Here is a 15,361-nt window from a genome sequence, read left to right as displayed (position 1 = left end):
AGAAGGCAGCTCACCACCACCTTCTCAAGGGGCAACAAGGGATGGGCAATAAATGCTGGCCTAGCCAGCGACGCCCAGGTCCCACAAATGAATATAAAAAGACCTCTTCATCATACTGAAAGCCTCTGTACTCAGCTTCTGTAGTTTCCAAAGGTGATAACTCCACCGAGGTCTGGTTCCAAGGGGGCTGGTCATGTTCATGTTGTGGGTATGCCGGCGTTGGACTGGCGTAAACACAGTAAAAAGTCTGACAACACCAGGTTTTAGTCTAACCGATTTATTTGATAATAGACTCACAAGCTTTCGGGGTTTGCCCCTTCGTCAGGTGAATGGAGAGTTCTGGTCTCAGACAGAGCATATAAAGCACAGACAGTTTAGAGATTACTGATTAGAATGCGAATCCTTACACCTAACCTGCTGTTCAAGACCTGAAGTGGCTGACAATGTGAGTGGAAGGAGCACTGATCACAGGTTACAGAGATGTGTATTGTCTCCAGACAGTACAGTGAGTGAGGTTTTGCAAACCCAGGCAAGTCACGGGGGTTACAGATAGTGCGACACGGGCATTCAGCCTCTGACCTTCGGGTAAGCATTTTCCAAGGTGGCCTTCACGACACACGACAGCGCAGAGTCGCTGAACAGAGACTGATAGCCAAGTTCTGCACACGAGGACGGTCTCAACAGGGATCTTGGGTTCATGTCACACTATCTGTAACCCCCGTGACTTGCCTGGGTTTGCAAAACCTCACTTACTGTGCTGTCTGGAGACAATACACATCTCTGTAACCTGTGATCAGTGCTCCTTCCACTCACATTGTCAGCCACTTCAGGTCTTGAACAGCAGGTTAGGTGTAAGGATTCGCATTCTAATCAGTAATCTCTAAACTGTCTGTGCTTTATATGCTCTGTCTGAGGCCAGAACTCTCCATTCACCTGACGAAGGGGCTAACCCCGAAAGCTTGTGAGTATTATCAAATAAATCGGTTGGACTAAAACCTGGTGTTGTCAGACTTTTTACCATGTTCATGTTCCCATTGGTCAGCCTGCAAATGCTTGATGGGTGTTATTCAACTCTGGGGGGCATCACAGGCAAACTGATGAGTGTCGGCAGTGGTTTCATAGGTGTCACTCTCGCCTCTGAACCAGGAGGATGTAAGCCCCAGCACAGAGATTTGGGGCTGGATTTTACAGGGTACTAAATTCCCCATCCCCGTGAGCGAAAAGGTCAGTCAAGAGCCCACCCACAAAAAAGCAGATTACCTCCGCAGCCATGTTAGACTTGCTGGGACATCAACCGGCCCAGGAAAAACTTCAGTCCTCATCTGGGAGCGGGGTGGGAGGGGAATGCCTGCCTTGGCGACTGAAGTGTCAGCAGCCACAGGTTGGAGTGATGGCCAACGCTGGGGCTCTCACCAGAACCGGACAACAGCAGCATTGTGGAAGCCAGACTTCAGGTAGGTTCTGGGTATTGATGAAACCTGATTGGCTGATCCTAGCTGCACTGTCAGGGGGTCGGTGCTGAGGGAGCGCCGCACTGTCAGGGGGTCGGTGCTGAGGGAGCGCCGCACTGTCAGGGGGTCGGTGCTGAGGGAGCGCCGCACTGTCAGGGGGTCGGTGCTGAGGGAGCGCCGCACTGTCAGGGGGTCGGTGCTGAGGGAGCGCCGCACTGTCAGGGGGTCGGTGCTGAGGGAGCGCCGCACTGTCAGGGGGTCGGTGCTGAGGGAGCGCCGCACTGTCAGGGGGTCGGTGCTGAGGGAGCGCCGCACTGTCAGGGGGTCGGTGCTGAGGGAGCGCCGCACTGTCAGGGGGTCGGTGCTGAGGGAGCGCCGCACTGTCAGGGGGTCGGTGCTGAGGGAGCGCCGCACTGTCAGGGGGTCGGTGCTGAGGGAGCGCCGCACTGTCAGGGGGTCGGTGCTGAGGGAGCGCCGCACTGTCAGGGGGTCGGTGCTGAGGGAGCGCCGCACTGTCAGGGGGTCGGTGCTGAGGGAGCGCCGCACTGTCAGGGGGTCAGTGCTGAGGGAGCGCCGCACTGTCAGGGGGTCAGTGCTGAGGGAGCGCCGCACTGTCAGAGGGTCAGTGCTGAGGGAGCGCCGCACTGTCAGAGGGTCAGTGCTGAGGGAGCGCCGCACTGTCAGAGGGTCAGTGCTGAGGGAGCGCCGCACTGTCAGAGGGTCAGTGCTGAGGGAGCGCCGCACTGTCAGAGGGTCAGTGCTGAGGGAGCGCCGCACTGTCAGAGGGTCAGTGCTGAGGGAGCGCCGCACTGTCAGAGGGTCAGTGCTGAGGGAGCGCCGCACTGTCAGAGGGTCAGTGCTGAGGGAGCGCCGCACTGTCAGAGGGTCAGTGCTGAGGGAGCGCCGCACTGTCAGAGGGTCAGTGCTGAGGGAGCGCCGCACTGTCAGAGGGTCAGTGCTGAGGGAGCGCCGCACTGTCAGAGGGTCAGTGCTGAGGGAGCGCCGCACTGTCAGAGGGTCAGTGCTGAGGGAGCGCCGCACTGTCAGAGGGTCAGTGCTGAGGGAGCGCCGCACTGTCAGAGGGTCAGTGCTGAGGGAGCGCCGCACTGTCAGAGGGTCAGTGCTGAGGGAGCGCCGCACTGTCAGAGGGTCAGTGCTGAGGGAGCGCCGCACTGTCAGAGGGTCAGTGCTGAGGGAGCGCCGCACTGTCAGAGGGTCAGTGCTGAGGGAGCGCCGCACTGTCAGAGGGTCAGTGCTGAGGGAGCGCCGCACTGTCAGAGGGTCAGTGCTGAGGGAGCGCCGCACTGTCAGAGGGTCAGTGCTGAGGGAGCGCCGCACTGTCAGAGGGTCAGTGCTGAGGGAGCGCCGCACTGTCAGAGGGTCAGTGCTGAGGGAGCGCCGCACTGTCAGAGGGTCAGTGCTGAGGGAGCGCCGCACTGTCAGAGGGTCAGTGCTGAGGGAGCGCCGCACTGTCAGAGGGTCAGTGCTGAGGGAGCGCCGCACTGTCAGAGGGTCAGTGCTGAGGGAGCGCCGCACTGTCAGAGGGTCAGTGCTGAGGGAGCGCCGCACTGTCAGAGGGTCAGTGCTGAGGGAGCGCCGCACTGTCAGAGGGTCAGTGCTGAGGGAGCGCCGCACTGTCAGAGGGTCAGTGCTGAGGGAGCGCCGCACTGTCAGAGGGTCAGTGCTGAGGGAGCGCCGCACTGTCAGAGGGTCAGTGCTGAGGGAGCGCCGCACTGTCAGAGGGTCAGTGCTGAGGGAGCGCCGCACTGTCAGAGGGTCAGTGCTGAGGGAGCGCCGCACTGTCAGAGGGTCAGTGCTGAGGGAGCGCCGCACTGTCAGAGGGTCAGTGCTGAGGGAGCGCCGCACTGTCAGAGGGTCAGTGCTGAGGGAGCGCCGCACTGTCAGAGGGTCAGTGCTGAGGGAGCGCCGCACTGTCAGAGGGTCAGTGCTGAGGGAGCGCCGCACTGTCAGAGGGTCAGTGCTGAGGGAGCGCCGCACTGTCAGAGGGTCAGTGCTGAGGGAGCGCCGCACTGTCAGAGGGTCAGTGCTGAGGGAGCGCCGCACTGTCAGAGGGTCAGTGCTGAGGGAGCGCCGCACTGTCAGAGGGTCAGTGCTGAGGGAGCGCCGCACTGTCAGAGGGTCAGTGCTGAGGGAGCGCCGCACTGTCAGAGGGTCAGTGCTGAGGGAGCGCCGCACTGTCAGAGGGTCAGTGCTGAGGGAGCGCCGCACTGTCAGAGGGTCAGTGCTGAGGGAGCGCCGCACTGTCAGAGGGTCAGTGCTGAGGGAGCGCCGCACTGTCAGAGGGTCAGTGCTGAGGGAGCGCCGCACTGTCAGAGGGTCAGTGCTGAGGGAGCGCCGCACTGTCAGAGGGTCAGTGCTGAGGGAGCGCCGCACTGTCAGAGGGTCAGTGCTGAGGGAGCGCCGCACTGTCAGAGGGTCAGTGCTGAGGGAGCGCCGCACTGTCAGAGGGTCAGTGCTGAGGGAGCGCCGCACTGTCAGAGGGTCAGTGCTGAGGGAGCGCCGCACTGTCAGAGGGTCAGTGCTGAGGGAGCGCCGCACTGTCAGAGGGTCAGTGCTGAGGGAGCGCCGCACTGTCAGAGGGTCAGTGCTGAGGGAGCGCCGCACTGTCAGAGGGTCAGTGCTGAGGGAGCGCCGCACTGTCAGAGGGTCAGTGCTGAGGGAGCGCCGCACTGTCAGAGGGTCAGTGCTGAGGGAGCGCCGCACTGTCAGAGGGTCAGTGCTGAGGGAGCGCCGCACTGTCAGAGGGTCAGTGCTGAGGGAGCGCCGCACTGTCAGAGGGTCAGTGCTGAGGGAGCGCCGCACTGTCAGAGGGTCAGTGCTGAGGGAGCGCCGCACTGTCAGAGGGTCAGTGCTGAGGGAGCGCCGCACTGTCAGAGGGTCAGTGCTGAGGGAGCGCCGCACTGTCAGAGGGTCAGTGCTGAGGGAGCGCCGCACTGTCAGAGGGTCAGTGCTGAGGGAGCGCCGCACTGTCAGAGGGTCAGTGCTGAGGGAGCGCCGCACTGTCAGAGGGTCAGTGCTGAGGGAGCGCCGCACTGTCAGAGGGTCAGTGCTGAGGGAGCGCCGCACTGTCAGAGGGTCAGTGCTGAGGGAGCGCCGCACTGTCAGAGGGTCAGTGCTGAGGGAGCGCCGCACTGTCAGAGGGTCAGTGCTGAGGGTCAAAGGGTCTGACCCCAGAATGAAGGATAGTCAATTACTTTTCCCAAAGGTAGGGGAGTCTAAAACTAGAGGGCATAGGTTTAACGTGAGAGGGGAGAGATACGAAAGAGTCCAGAGGGCCAATTTTTTCACAGAGGTATCTGGAACAAGCTGCTGGAGGTAGTAGTAGAGGCGGGTACAATTTTGTCTTTTAAAAAGCGTTTAGATAGTTACATGGGTACAGAGGGATATGGGCCAAATGTGGGCAATTGGGATTAGCTTAGGGGCTTAAAAGGGTGGCATGGACAAGTTGGGCCGAAGGGCCTGTTTCCATGCTGTAAACCTCTATGGCCATGGTTCTATGATTAGTTGAGTCCTTATCAATAAGTCACTGAAGGCGATGCAGGTGCAGCAAGCTATCAGGAAGGTGAATGGAATGTTAGCCTTTAACGCAAGAGGATTTGAGTGCAAGGAATGGTGAAGTTTGTTCAATTGTTTAGAAGCTTGGTTACGCCACACCTGGAATATGTGTGCAGTTTTGATCCCTTTACCTGCCCCACTGAGGGAGTGCAATGAGGATTCATCAGACTTGTTCCGGGGATGGCAGGAAGAGAGACCGGGGCAAGCTGAGCCTGTATTCTCCAGTGTTTTGAAGAATGAGAGGCGATCTCATTGAAAGCTACAACAGGCAGGGGGAAATGCGGTTAAGACATTTCCCCTGGTTGGGGATTCTAGATGTGGAGAACACTGCTCGACAATCACCAGGCAAGACTGTTCTCTTCCTGTCGGGGAACACTTCAGTGGTCATGGGCATTCGGCCTCTGATGTTTGGTTAAGTGTTCTCCAAGGCGGCTTTCACAACAAACGACAGCGCAGAGTCGCTGAGCAGAAACTGATGACCAAGTTCCGCACACATGAGAACGGCCTCAACCTGGATCTTGGGTTCATGTCACACTATCTGTAACCCCCATGACTTGCCTGGGCTTGCAAAATCTCACTTACTGTCCTGTCTGGAGACAATACACATCTCTTTAACCTATGCTTAACGCTATCCCCACTCACATTGTCTGCACTTTTAAGAATTGATTAGCTGTAAAGACTCGCAGTCTAATCAGTTTTCTGTAAACTGTGCGTGCCTTTATATGCTCTGTTTGAGACCAGAACTCTTCACTCACCTGACGAAGGGGCAAACCCCGAAAGCTTGTGGGTTTACTATCAAATAAACTTGTTGGACTTTAACCTGGTGTTGTGAGACTTCTTACTGGGGATTCTAGAACCAGGGGCACAATTTCAAAATAAGGGGAAAGCCACTCAGGGATCAAGATAAACAGAAATTTTATACAGAGTGGTGAAACACTGGAATTCTCTGCCCCAGAGGTGTGGAAGCTCAGACATGGAGCATGTCTGAAGCAGAGATTGATAGACCTCTGATTAACATAAAGGATTACGGGGATTGTGAGGGTAAAAGGCTCTGAAGTGGCCAATCAACCTGTAGTGGTCAGGTTTAACGGGCTGAATGGCCTTTTCTATGTTCCAAAACAAATAAATACTTGTCTTTCTTTTTAAGTTATGCTTCAGGGCGATTTGAAAATTAAAGTTTAAATTTTATTAGTGTCACAAGTAGGCTTACATTAACACTGCAATGAAGTTACTCTGAAAATCTCTAGTCGCCCACACTCCGGTGCCTGTTTGGGTACGCTGAGGGAGAATTTAACATGGGCAATGCACCTAACCAGCACGTCTTTCGGACTGTGGGAGGAAACTGGAGCGCCCAGAGGAAACCCACGCAGACACTGGTAGAATGTGTAAACTCCACACAGACAGTGACCCAAGCTGGGAATTGAACCCGAGTCCCTGGTGCTGTGAGGCAGGGGCGCTAACCCACTGTGCCACCTGTTAACATTGCTGTGACAGTGGCCCTGGTATGATGTGATTTGCACTCATTCTGATAGAGTGCGGGGCCTGCAGTGCTAATGATGATGTGAGCAGGGGGAAAGCTGCAGCCTCAGTGCAGTTCACAGCGCTGGCAGCAGGAGCTGGGAGGCCTGTGAGACTGTCTAGTGGCCCTGCTTGCTGATAGCCCTCAGTCACGCAGCATGGAATACACTTCCATCATGTGTGGGCTAATGGGCGCCGGGGGAGTGTTGCCAAACAGCATTCACTGACGGATCGCTTAGCTCTTGTTTCTAATATAGCTGTCGTTCAGGTTCTGCTTCTCTTTCTACCCCCCCCACGCCCACCTCGCATCTCCACAGCCTTTCGGAGGCAGTTGACCCGGGGCTGTCTCGTTGAAGGGGTTGTGGCAGATTTCGCAATCTCAACTTATTTTGTTACATTACCTTTTCCAAACAGGATACATCTGATCAGCCCCGGCATTCACATAATTTATTTGTATTCTCTGCTCGCTCCCTACCATACTCACCTGCTCTCTCCCAAGATCACCTTCACTCCCTCACTCTGCTGTGCGCTCTCGCTCCCCCTCTGCTGCACACATTTCCATTCTCTCATCCTCTGATACTCGCTTGCGCTCTTGCACTCCTGTGTTGGTGCTCTCCCTCTCCCAGGATCAAGTACCCCTCATGCACTGGACTTTGTTCATTTTCTCCTGCACTGCTCTCTTCCCGTGCTCACAAATGGGAATTGCCACAGTCGCTCTCACAAGAATGAGAGTTTCAAAATCGTTAAATGAGCATTGGGTGAACAGGTCTTGTTGCAAGTTAGGACAGCGAGTTTTGAATGAGCTCAAGCTTACACACAGCAGAATGTTGAAGGGCAGCCTGGAGTGCATTGAAATAGTTGATTCTGGAGGCAATACAAGTTAGGATGAGGGTTGCAGCAGATGAGTGAGCAGAGACGAAATACGGAGATACTGTGCAAGTGAAAATCAGCTGTTTTGTGATAGAGGGGATTTGCAGTCAGAAGCACAAATGTTAGGGGTCCTTTCAGGTGTCAATATTACAGACAGCCAGAGAAGGAGAGTAAGAGCGAGAGAGAAAGTGCAGGAGAGCAAGCAAGACAGCAGGAATGAGAACTAATGAGTACAGGATTCAGAGAGTGAGCAAGAAAGAGACCGAGATTGAGAGTGCGAGACAGCAAGAGAAACAGAAAATGAAAAAGTGAGAGATAGAGAGAAAGCGAAAGGGGGCGGGCGCGAGGCAGGGTGGGTGTGAGGAGGATGCGAGGAGGGACGGGGGTGAGGCGGGGTGGGTGCGAGGAGAGGCGGGGTGGGTGCGAGGAGGGGCGGGCATGAGGAGGGGCACGGCAAGGTGGGGCGGACACGAGGAGGGGTGGGCGCGAGGCGAAGCGAGGCAAGGTGGGGTGGGTCAAGGCAGGGTGGGGCGAGGCAGGCGTGAGGTGGGGCGGACGTGAAGCTGGGTGGGTGAGTATCAAGCCAGGATGGGCAAGAAAACAGTCTGTCTGCTTACCCAGTTAGAAAGGAATTACCTCAGAGCATCTTTATCATCAAATAGAATCTGCCCTAGGATCTCAGCTCAAAACTTTATGAAGCTTTATATGCCCCACTCAAGCTTAAAGCAAACTTTAACAGAACAGCACATTATAAATATTATTAAATTATTATTTCGAATGTGCCAGCCTGAGGGTTCTGCTTCAAATAGGAAATACCTTTCTTCTTTCCTCTAAATGGATCTGCTGTCTAACTGAATTACTCTGAAACAACTTGTTCTATCTTCATCAGAACTGAGATAAAGAGTGGGGCCATTTGGCCATCCTTTCCGATCCTGCAGCTCAGGCAAAGCCACACCCATCATCGCTCATTCATAAAGTTATTGGAGAGGTTCTCCTCTCAGCAAAGCCCCACTCCTCCCTTCAATGTCAGAATTCTTCAATACTGTTCAATGTCCCCCGTCAATAACTCCCAGAACAGGGGTTAGATACAGAGTAAAGCTCCCTCTACACTGTCCCCATCAAACACTCCCAGGACAGGTACAGCATGGGGTTAGATACAGAGTAAAGCTCCCTCTACACTGTCCCCCCATCAAACACTCCCAAGACAGGTATAACATGGGGTTCGTTACAGAGTAAAGCTCCCTCTACACTGTCCCCCATCAAACACTCCCAGGACAGGTACAGCACAGGGTTAGATACAGAGTAAAGCTGCTTCTACACTCCCATCAGACTGCTTTCTGGCACAAGATTGGAAAAGGAGTGGTTTTGTTTTTCCAGCTGGTTTATGAGTTCTCAGAACCAGAATTGCAACTAAGTGCCAAACCAGAGTCAACCTTCTGATGTTGCACTGAGCATTCCTGGGAACAGGACTGCCACTTGTCAAACTCACATCATTCCAAAGCTTTACCCCCAGCAGAGAGAAAAGTTCCTGACTCTTCTGCCCAAGCTAGATCTGAACCCAGTTACTCCTCAAAACCAGGGACACCAAGCTGAACATTGTGGCTTTCTGCTTTGCACCAATCCACACCAAACCATGCACTCACAATTCAGAATAGTTATACAGGAAATGACTGGAGGAGAAACTCACAAGACTGGTTTGGTCAAACATATGTGGGGATTTCAGGACAGTAACTAGGGAGAAGCACAGTAAGAAATTTCACAACGCCAGGTTGAAGTCCAACAGCTTTATTTGGAATCAGGAGCTGTCGGAGCGCTGCTCCTTCATCAGGTGAGTGTCACACGACATATAACCCCCACCATTTGGCCTGGGCTTGCAAAATCCTACTAGCTGTTCTGGCTTGAAGCAACTCACACCTCTCGTGATTACCTCTCTTTCTGTACATTGTCTGTAGCTATAAAGACTCGATTACCTGTAAAGACTTGAATTCCAACCATTATTTTGCAATTGTGTCTCTGTCTATATATGCCGTGTTTGCACACCCAACTCTCCGGTCACCTGATGAAGGGGCAGTGCTCCAAAAGTTCGTGATTCCAAATAAACCTGTTGGACTTTAACCTGGTGTTGTGAAACTTCTTATGGAGTTGTGATCTGTATGTCAGGGTGGTGGAAGCAGCACATTCCATTGTAACTTTCAAAAGCGAGCTTGATATAAATTAGGAGGAGGAGAATAGAATATAGAACAGTACAGCACAGTACAGGCCCTTTGACCCTCAATGTTGTGCCAAGCTATGTCCAATCCCAAGATGAAGCTAGCCCCTCTCTATCATTCTGAGGATATTTGAGACAATGGGGAAAGAAGAGGGGGACTGAGACTAATTGGATAGCACTTTCAAAAGCCAACATAGGCACAGTTGCCTTTTTTCTGAAGATGTGTGCAATTTCCCTCACTGTGGGCACAGAAAGCTGGAGTGAGGAACGGAACTCGCTCCATAGATGCTGTTCTTTCGGCACAGGCTCAATGGTTGACTTGCAGATGGTGCCTGTGCAAAATAGGGGTCCTGCACACCCACAACCCGCGGTACCCCTTTTTGGATCGTGTTGTACGTGCCTGCTGCTACTGTTGCGATGGCGGTCTCCTGGCCAATGATGTGTTCTTTCAGTCTCTGCTCCAGTGGAAATCGCCTACGTGCCTCAGCCTCTTGCTTCCTCTGCTGTTCCTGGAACTGTGAGTGAGAGACACACAAACACACTGGTCAATGGGTTAACCTCTCCATGTAATATCTTAATACATTGCTGCAAGCCTACAAACATTCCTCATCTCCCTGACCTTTGGTGTAACTCAGTGACTTGCTGAATCACTTCAGAAGGCTTTAGAATTATGAAGTGGGTTGATGTTGGGAATATATTTTCATTTGTGAGGGAAGAGTAAAATTTAAGGCCACAAATAACCAAAAGGCACCAGTACATCCATTAACTGAGCCCAGTGGCACAGTGGTTAGCACTGCCGCCTCACAGCACCAGGGAACCAGGTTTGCTTCCCGGTTCAGGTCATTGCCTGTGTGGAGTCTGCACATTCTCCCCATGTTTGTGTGGGTTTCCTCCAGGTGCTCCGGTTTACTCCCACAGTCCAAAAGACATGCTGGTTAGGGTGCATTGATCATGCTAAGTTCTCCCTCAGTGTACCCGAACAGGCACTGGAGTGTGGCGACTAGGGGATTTTCACAGTAACTTCAGTGCAGTGTTAACATAAGCTGGGCTTGTGACACTGAAAAATAAACTTTACTTTGCGAAACTCAGGGAAAACCTCTGCCCAGAGGAACCTCTCACAGTGGAGGTTCTTCCCTGCTAACTTTCTGAATGAGGTGTTAAACCCAAGCTCCAGTCTGCCCTCTCAGGTGAGCGTAAAGGATGATGCAACACTATTTTGAAGAGTGGGGGTGTTGTCCCCCCACCACTGGCTTTTCCTGTGCTGCAGAACGATATGAAACTTGCAGATTTATTGATTTCACTTTTACAGGTTTCTCGGTTATTAGTTGGGTGTCAGATGCCTCAAACTGAGTGAAATGCCCTCACCCTCGCTTGTTAATTCTCTCCCAAAGTGTCTGAATGAGAGTGATTGAGTGGATCAGAGTGAGTGTGGGTCAGTGTCTGTGACTCTGTGTGTGTGTGTGTGTGTGTGTGTGTGTGTGTGTGTGTATATATAGAATACAGAAAGAGGCCATTTGGCTCATCAAGTCTGCACTGACTCTCCAACAGAGCATATCCTCGTAACCCCACATATTTACCTCGCTAATTCCCCTAACCTCTCCATCTTGGGACACTAAGGAGCAAGTTAGCATGGCCAATCCACCTAATCCGCACATCCTTGGAGTATGGGAGGAAACCCACACTGACACGGGGAGAATGTGAAAACTTCACACAGACAGTGACCCAAGGCCAGAATTGAACCCGGGTCCCTGGTGTCTGGGGCAGCAGCGCTAACCACTGTGCCATCCCTGGGAGTGAAAGCGTGAGTGAGTGAATGAGAGTATGTGTGTGTATGTGTGAGTGAGTGAGTGAAAATTCCAGCACAGCTGTAATACATCACTGGGCAGAGCAGTCTGTTGAGTCTGACTGTGATGAAAAGGCACTTTTTATTCTTTCATGGGATGTGGGCATTGCTGGCTGGGTCAGCATTTGATGCCCGTCCCTAATTACCCTTCAATGGAGTGACTCACTTGGCCATTTCAGTTGAGAATCAGCCACATTGCTGTGACTCTGGAGTCACACATAGACCAGATCGGGTAAGGACGGCAGATTTCCTTCCCTAATGGACATGAGTGAACCAGATGTGTTTTTCCGACAACTGATGATAGTTTCATGGTCACTTTTACTGAGACTAGCTTTACAATCCAGATTTATTAACTGAATTTAAATTTCATCAGTTACATAAGAACATAGGAAATAGGAGCAGGAATCGGCCATCTAGCCCTTCGAGCCTGCCTCGCCATTCAATAAGATCATGGCTGATCTGAAGTGGATCAGTTCCACTTTCCCGCTTTCTCCCCATAACCCTTAACTCCCGTTTATCGGAAATCTATCTACCCGGGACTTAAATATATTCAACGAGGTAGCCTCCACCACTTCAATGGGCAGAGAATTCCAGGGATTCACCACCCTTTGAATAAAGAAGTTCCTCCTCAACTCTGATCTAAACTGCTCCCCCCCACCCCCTTATTTTGAGGCTGTGCCCTCTAGTTCTGGTTTACTTTCTAAGCGGAAAGAATCTCTCTACCTCTACCCTTCATTATCTTGTAAGTCTCTATAAGATCCCCCCCTCGGCCTTCTAAACTCCAACGAGTACAGGCCCAGTCTATTTAATCTCTCCTCATAAGCCAACCCCTCATCTCCGGTATCAGCCTGCTGAACCCTCTTGTTGCCGTGGTGGGATTTAAATGCATGTTCCCAGAGCAAAAGCCTGCGCCTTGGGACTCCTAATGCAGTGATATTCTCAGTACCCGACCATAAACCACACTTGGGTCAGATACCAGGTGATGGTCAGTGTCAGTGGGCCTGATTTCCCATCAGGGAGTTGGCACCTTGGAGCGCAGAGAGGAGAGCAGAAATTTAGAATTGTACAGAAAATAACTACGCTTATTTTTATGGATTTTCAAGGTGAAGAATAAAACTGCCTTATTTATTTCATATTCTCTGATTAAATTATTCAAAATACCTCCAGCTTTACAACTCAATTTTTTTGAAAGTTTTTGAATATGTATTAAAAGCAGCAAAGCTGTCTGTTAAATATTTGAACATTTAATCTATTTGTTATTTAGTGTTGCACATTAAGGGATAACTCTGTGTCTGTGAGCACTATGGAGGTCAGATGCAAAGATGTGAATACCAAACATTAGGCAAATTAAAGAGCTGTGCTTTGATCTGTATTTTTATATAGACATAGATATTTGTGTATTGTGAGAGGTGTTTGAATGATACATCTTCCCCTGGAAGGACCTGAATCTTTAGCTTGGCTGAGGTTCAGGAAAAGCTTTGTTGTGAGTGTTCCTTGCACAGGGGAGCTGTCACACAGTTATTGCCCCATCTGAAACCCTGCGAATGATGGATTCCATCAGTTTATCCAGTGTTTGTTTTGCGACTTCATCCATTTTTTTTATATAAGAAATTTCATTTTGGGCAATTTATCATCAGTCACTTCCTAAAGCATAACGAGGAAACTGCTACAGAACGATGAGACTGTGTGTGTGTGTGTGTGTGTGTGTGTGTGTGTGTGTGTGTGTGTGTGTGTATTTGAGAGTGTGAGAATGTGTGTGTGTGCACGTGTGCATGAGTGCGTGTGCATGTGTGCGAGAGAGTGTGCGTGTTGGTGCGAGAGACAGGGTGCGAGAGAGTGAGTGCGAGAGACAGGGTGCGAGAGAGTGCGTGAGAGTGTGTGTGTGTGTGTTGGTGCGAGAGAGTGCGTCTGAGAGTGTGTGTCTAAGAGTGTGTGTGAGAGAATTTGTGAAAGTGTGTGTGAGAGAGTTTCACTGTGTGGAAGTAATGCAAACTTTTACAGCTACCCAAGTGGGCAGATGGGTTGAACATTTTATCCAAAAGACAGCGCCTCTAACACTGCAGCACTTCCTCAGTATTACACTGGAGTGTCGGCCTTGATTTATCTGGGCCTAAACCCTGAAAGAGAACTTGAAATCAGAAACTTGAGACTCAGGGGTGAGAGTGCTAGACAATGAACTATAGCTCAGAGTAGCTAGCTGCAGTACCCATGGATAAAGAACTGTAATTGGCCAAAATCTATGCTCCTCATTGTTCCCCAGTGATCTCTCATGTGCCCTGATTCAATTTAAGAGTCTGTGCATGAGGAAAACAAGGGTTCATTAATGACGAACTCTCCATTTAACACCCCCAGGACAGGTACAGCACGGGGTCAGATACAGAGTAAAGCTCCCTCTACACTGTCCCCATCAAACACTCCCAGGACAGGTACAGCACGGGGTTAGATACAGAGTAAAGCTCCCTCTGCACTGTCCCCCATCAAACACTCCCTGGACAAGGTACAACATGGGGTTAGATACAGAGTAAAGCTCCCTCTACACTGTCCCCCATCAAACGCTCCCTGGACAAGGTACAACACGGGGTTAAATACAGAGTAAAGCTCCCTCTACACTGTCCCCCATCAACCACTCCCTGGACAGGTACAACATGGGGTTAGATACAGAGTAAAGCTCCCTCTGCACTGTCCCCCATCAAACACTCCCAGGACAGGTACAACATGGGGTTAGATAGAGAGTAAAGCTCCCTCGACACTGTCCCCCATCAAACACTCCCTGGACAGGTACAACACAGGGTTAGATACAGAGTAAAGCTCCCTCTACACTGTCCCCCCATCAAACACTCCCTGGATAGGGAGTGCACCATGAGATAAGGCTTTGTTTTATCTGTAGATTATGGTCTTTGGGGACTTGTAGCAAAGTTTAAATCCAAACTGTTTTCACCTGTAGCTGTTTAGACTGCTGTTATTCACAGATGCTCTGACCTGGGATAAATTAATCCAACACCGACAAATGTTCTTTCCCTAAACAGCCAGAATATTAATGGGCACAGTGACAATCAGGAGGCAGCAGCAGCAGCCCAGGGGCAATGGTATCCTCACTCAATGCTGCAGCTTCTACCAGCAGAATTATTCAGATCACCCAATCACAGAATTCCTACAGCGCAGAAGGAGGCCACTTAGCCCATTGAGTCTGCACCAACAGCAATCCCACTCAGGCCCTATCCCTGCAACACCACACACTTAGCCTGTTAATCTCCCTGACACTAAGGGGCAATTTAGCATGGCTAATCTATCTAACCCGCACAATGGGGCGGTACAGTGGCACAGTGGTTAGCCCTGCTGCCTCTCAGCGCCAGGGACCCGGGTTCGATTCCCGGCTTGGGTCACTGTCTGTGCGAAGTTTACACATTCCCATTGTGTCTGCTTGGGTTTCCTCCCACAGTCCAAAGATGTGCCAGGTTAGGTGCATCAGCCATGCTAAAATTGCCCCTTAGTGTCCCAGGATTAGAGGGATTAGTGGGAGAAATATGTGGGGTTATGGGGATAGGGCCTAGGTAGGATTGCTGTCGGTGCATTTGATGAGCCGAATGGTCTCCTTTCTGCACTAGAGTTTCCACGATTCAATGACACAATATCCCAGCTGATTTTGGCAACATTGCAGCCATCTAATAGTCCACGGAACCTCAACTGGTTGGAAATTGGACATGCGTCAATAAGTCTTGCCTTAGGGAGCTGTCAACCATTGTTAGTCCCAGCAGTGCTGGGTCACTGCATAGACTGCAGGCAGTCCCCAAGGTAAGAGGTGGTTTTGGAGGCTGGAATTGAGCTGAGTGGGGGATTTCAGTGGGGTTTGGTGCGGAGGGTGAGAGCTGGGTTTGAGGGGCTAGGGGGCATCAT

General features: G+C 51.7%; 1 protein-coding gene across 1 annotated transcript in view; it reads right to left on the bottom strand.

The window, feature by feature from the left end:
- Positions 1-15,361, bottom strand: part of clpb (ClpB family mitochondrial disaggregase) — a 107,795-nt gene that overhangs the window by 39,373 nt on the left and 53,061 nt on the right. The window contains exon 7 of the mRNA XM_080197713.1: positions 10,025-10,139. Coding sequence (XP_080053839.1) covers positions 10,025-10,139 — 115 coding nt within the window. The remainder of the gene's footprint in view (positions 1-10,024; positions 10,140-15,361) is intronic.

Source organism: Carcharhinus amblyrhynchos, chromosome 10 (genome assembly GCF_965287045.1).
Source record: "Carcharhinus amblyrhynchos chromosome 10, sCarAmb.v2.hapA, whole genome shotgun sequence".
Classification (NCBI taxonomy): domain Eukaryota; kingdom Metazoa; phylum Chordata; class Chondrichthyes; order Carcharhiniformes; family Carcharhinidae; genus Carcharhinus; species Carcharhinus amblyrhynchos.
This window is presented reverse-complemented; position numbering and strand designations above follow the sequence as displayed.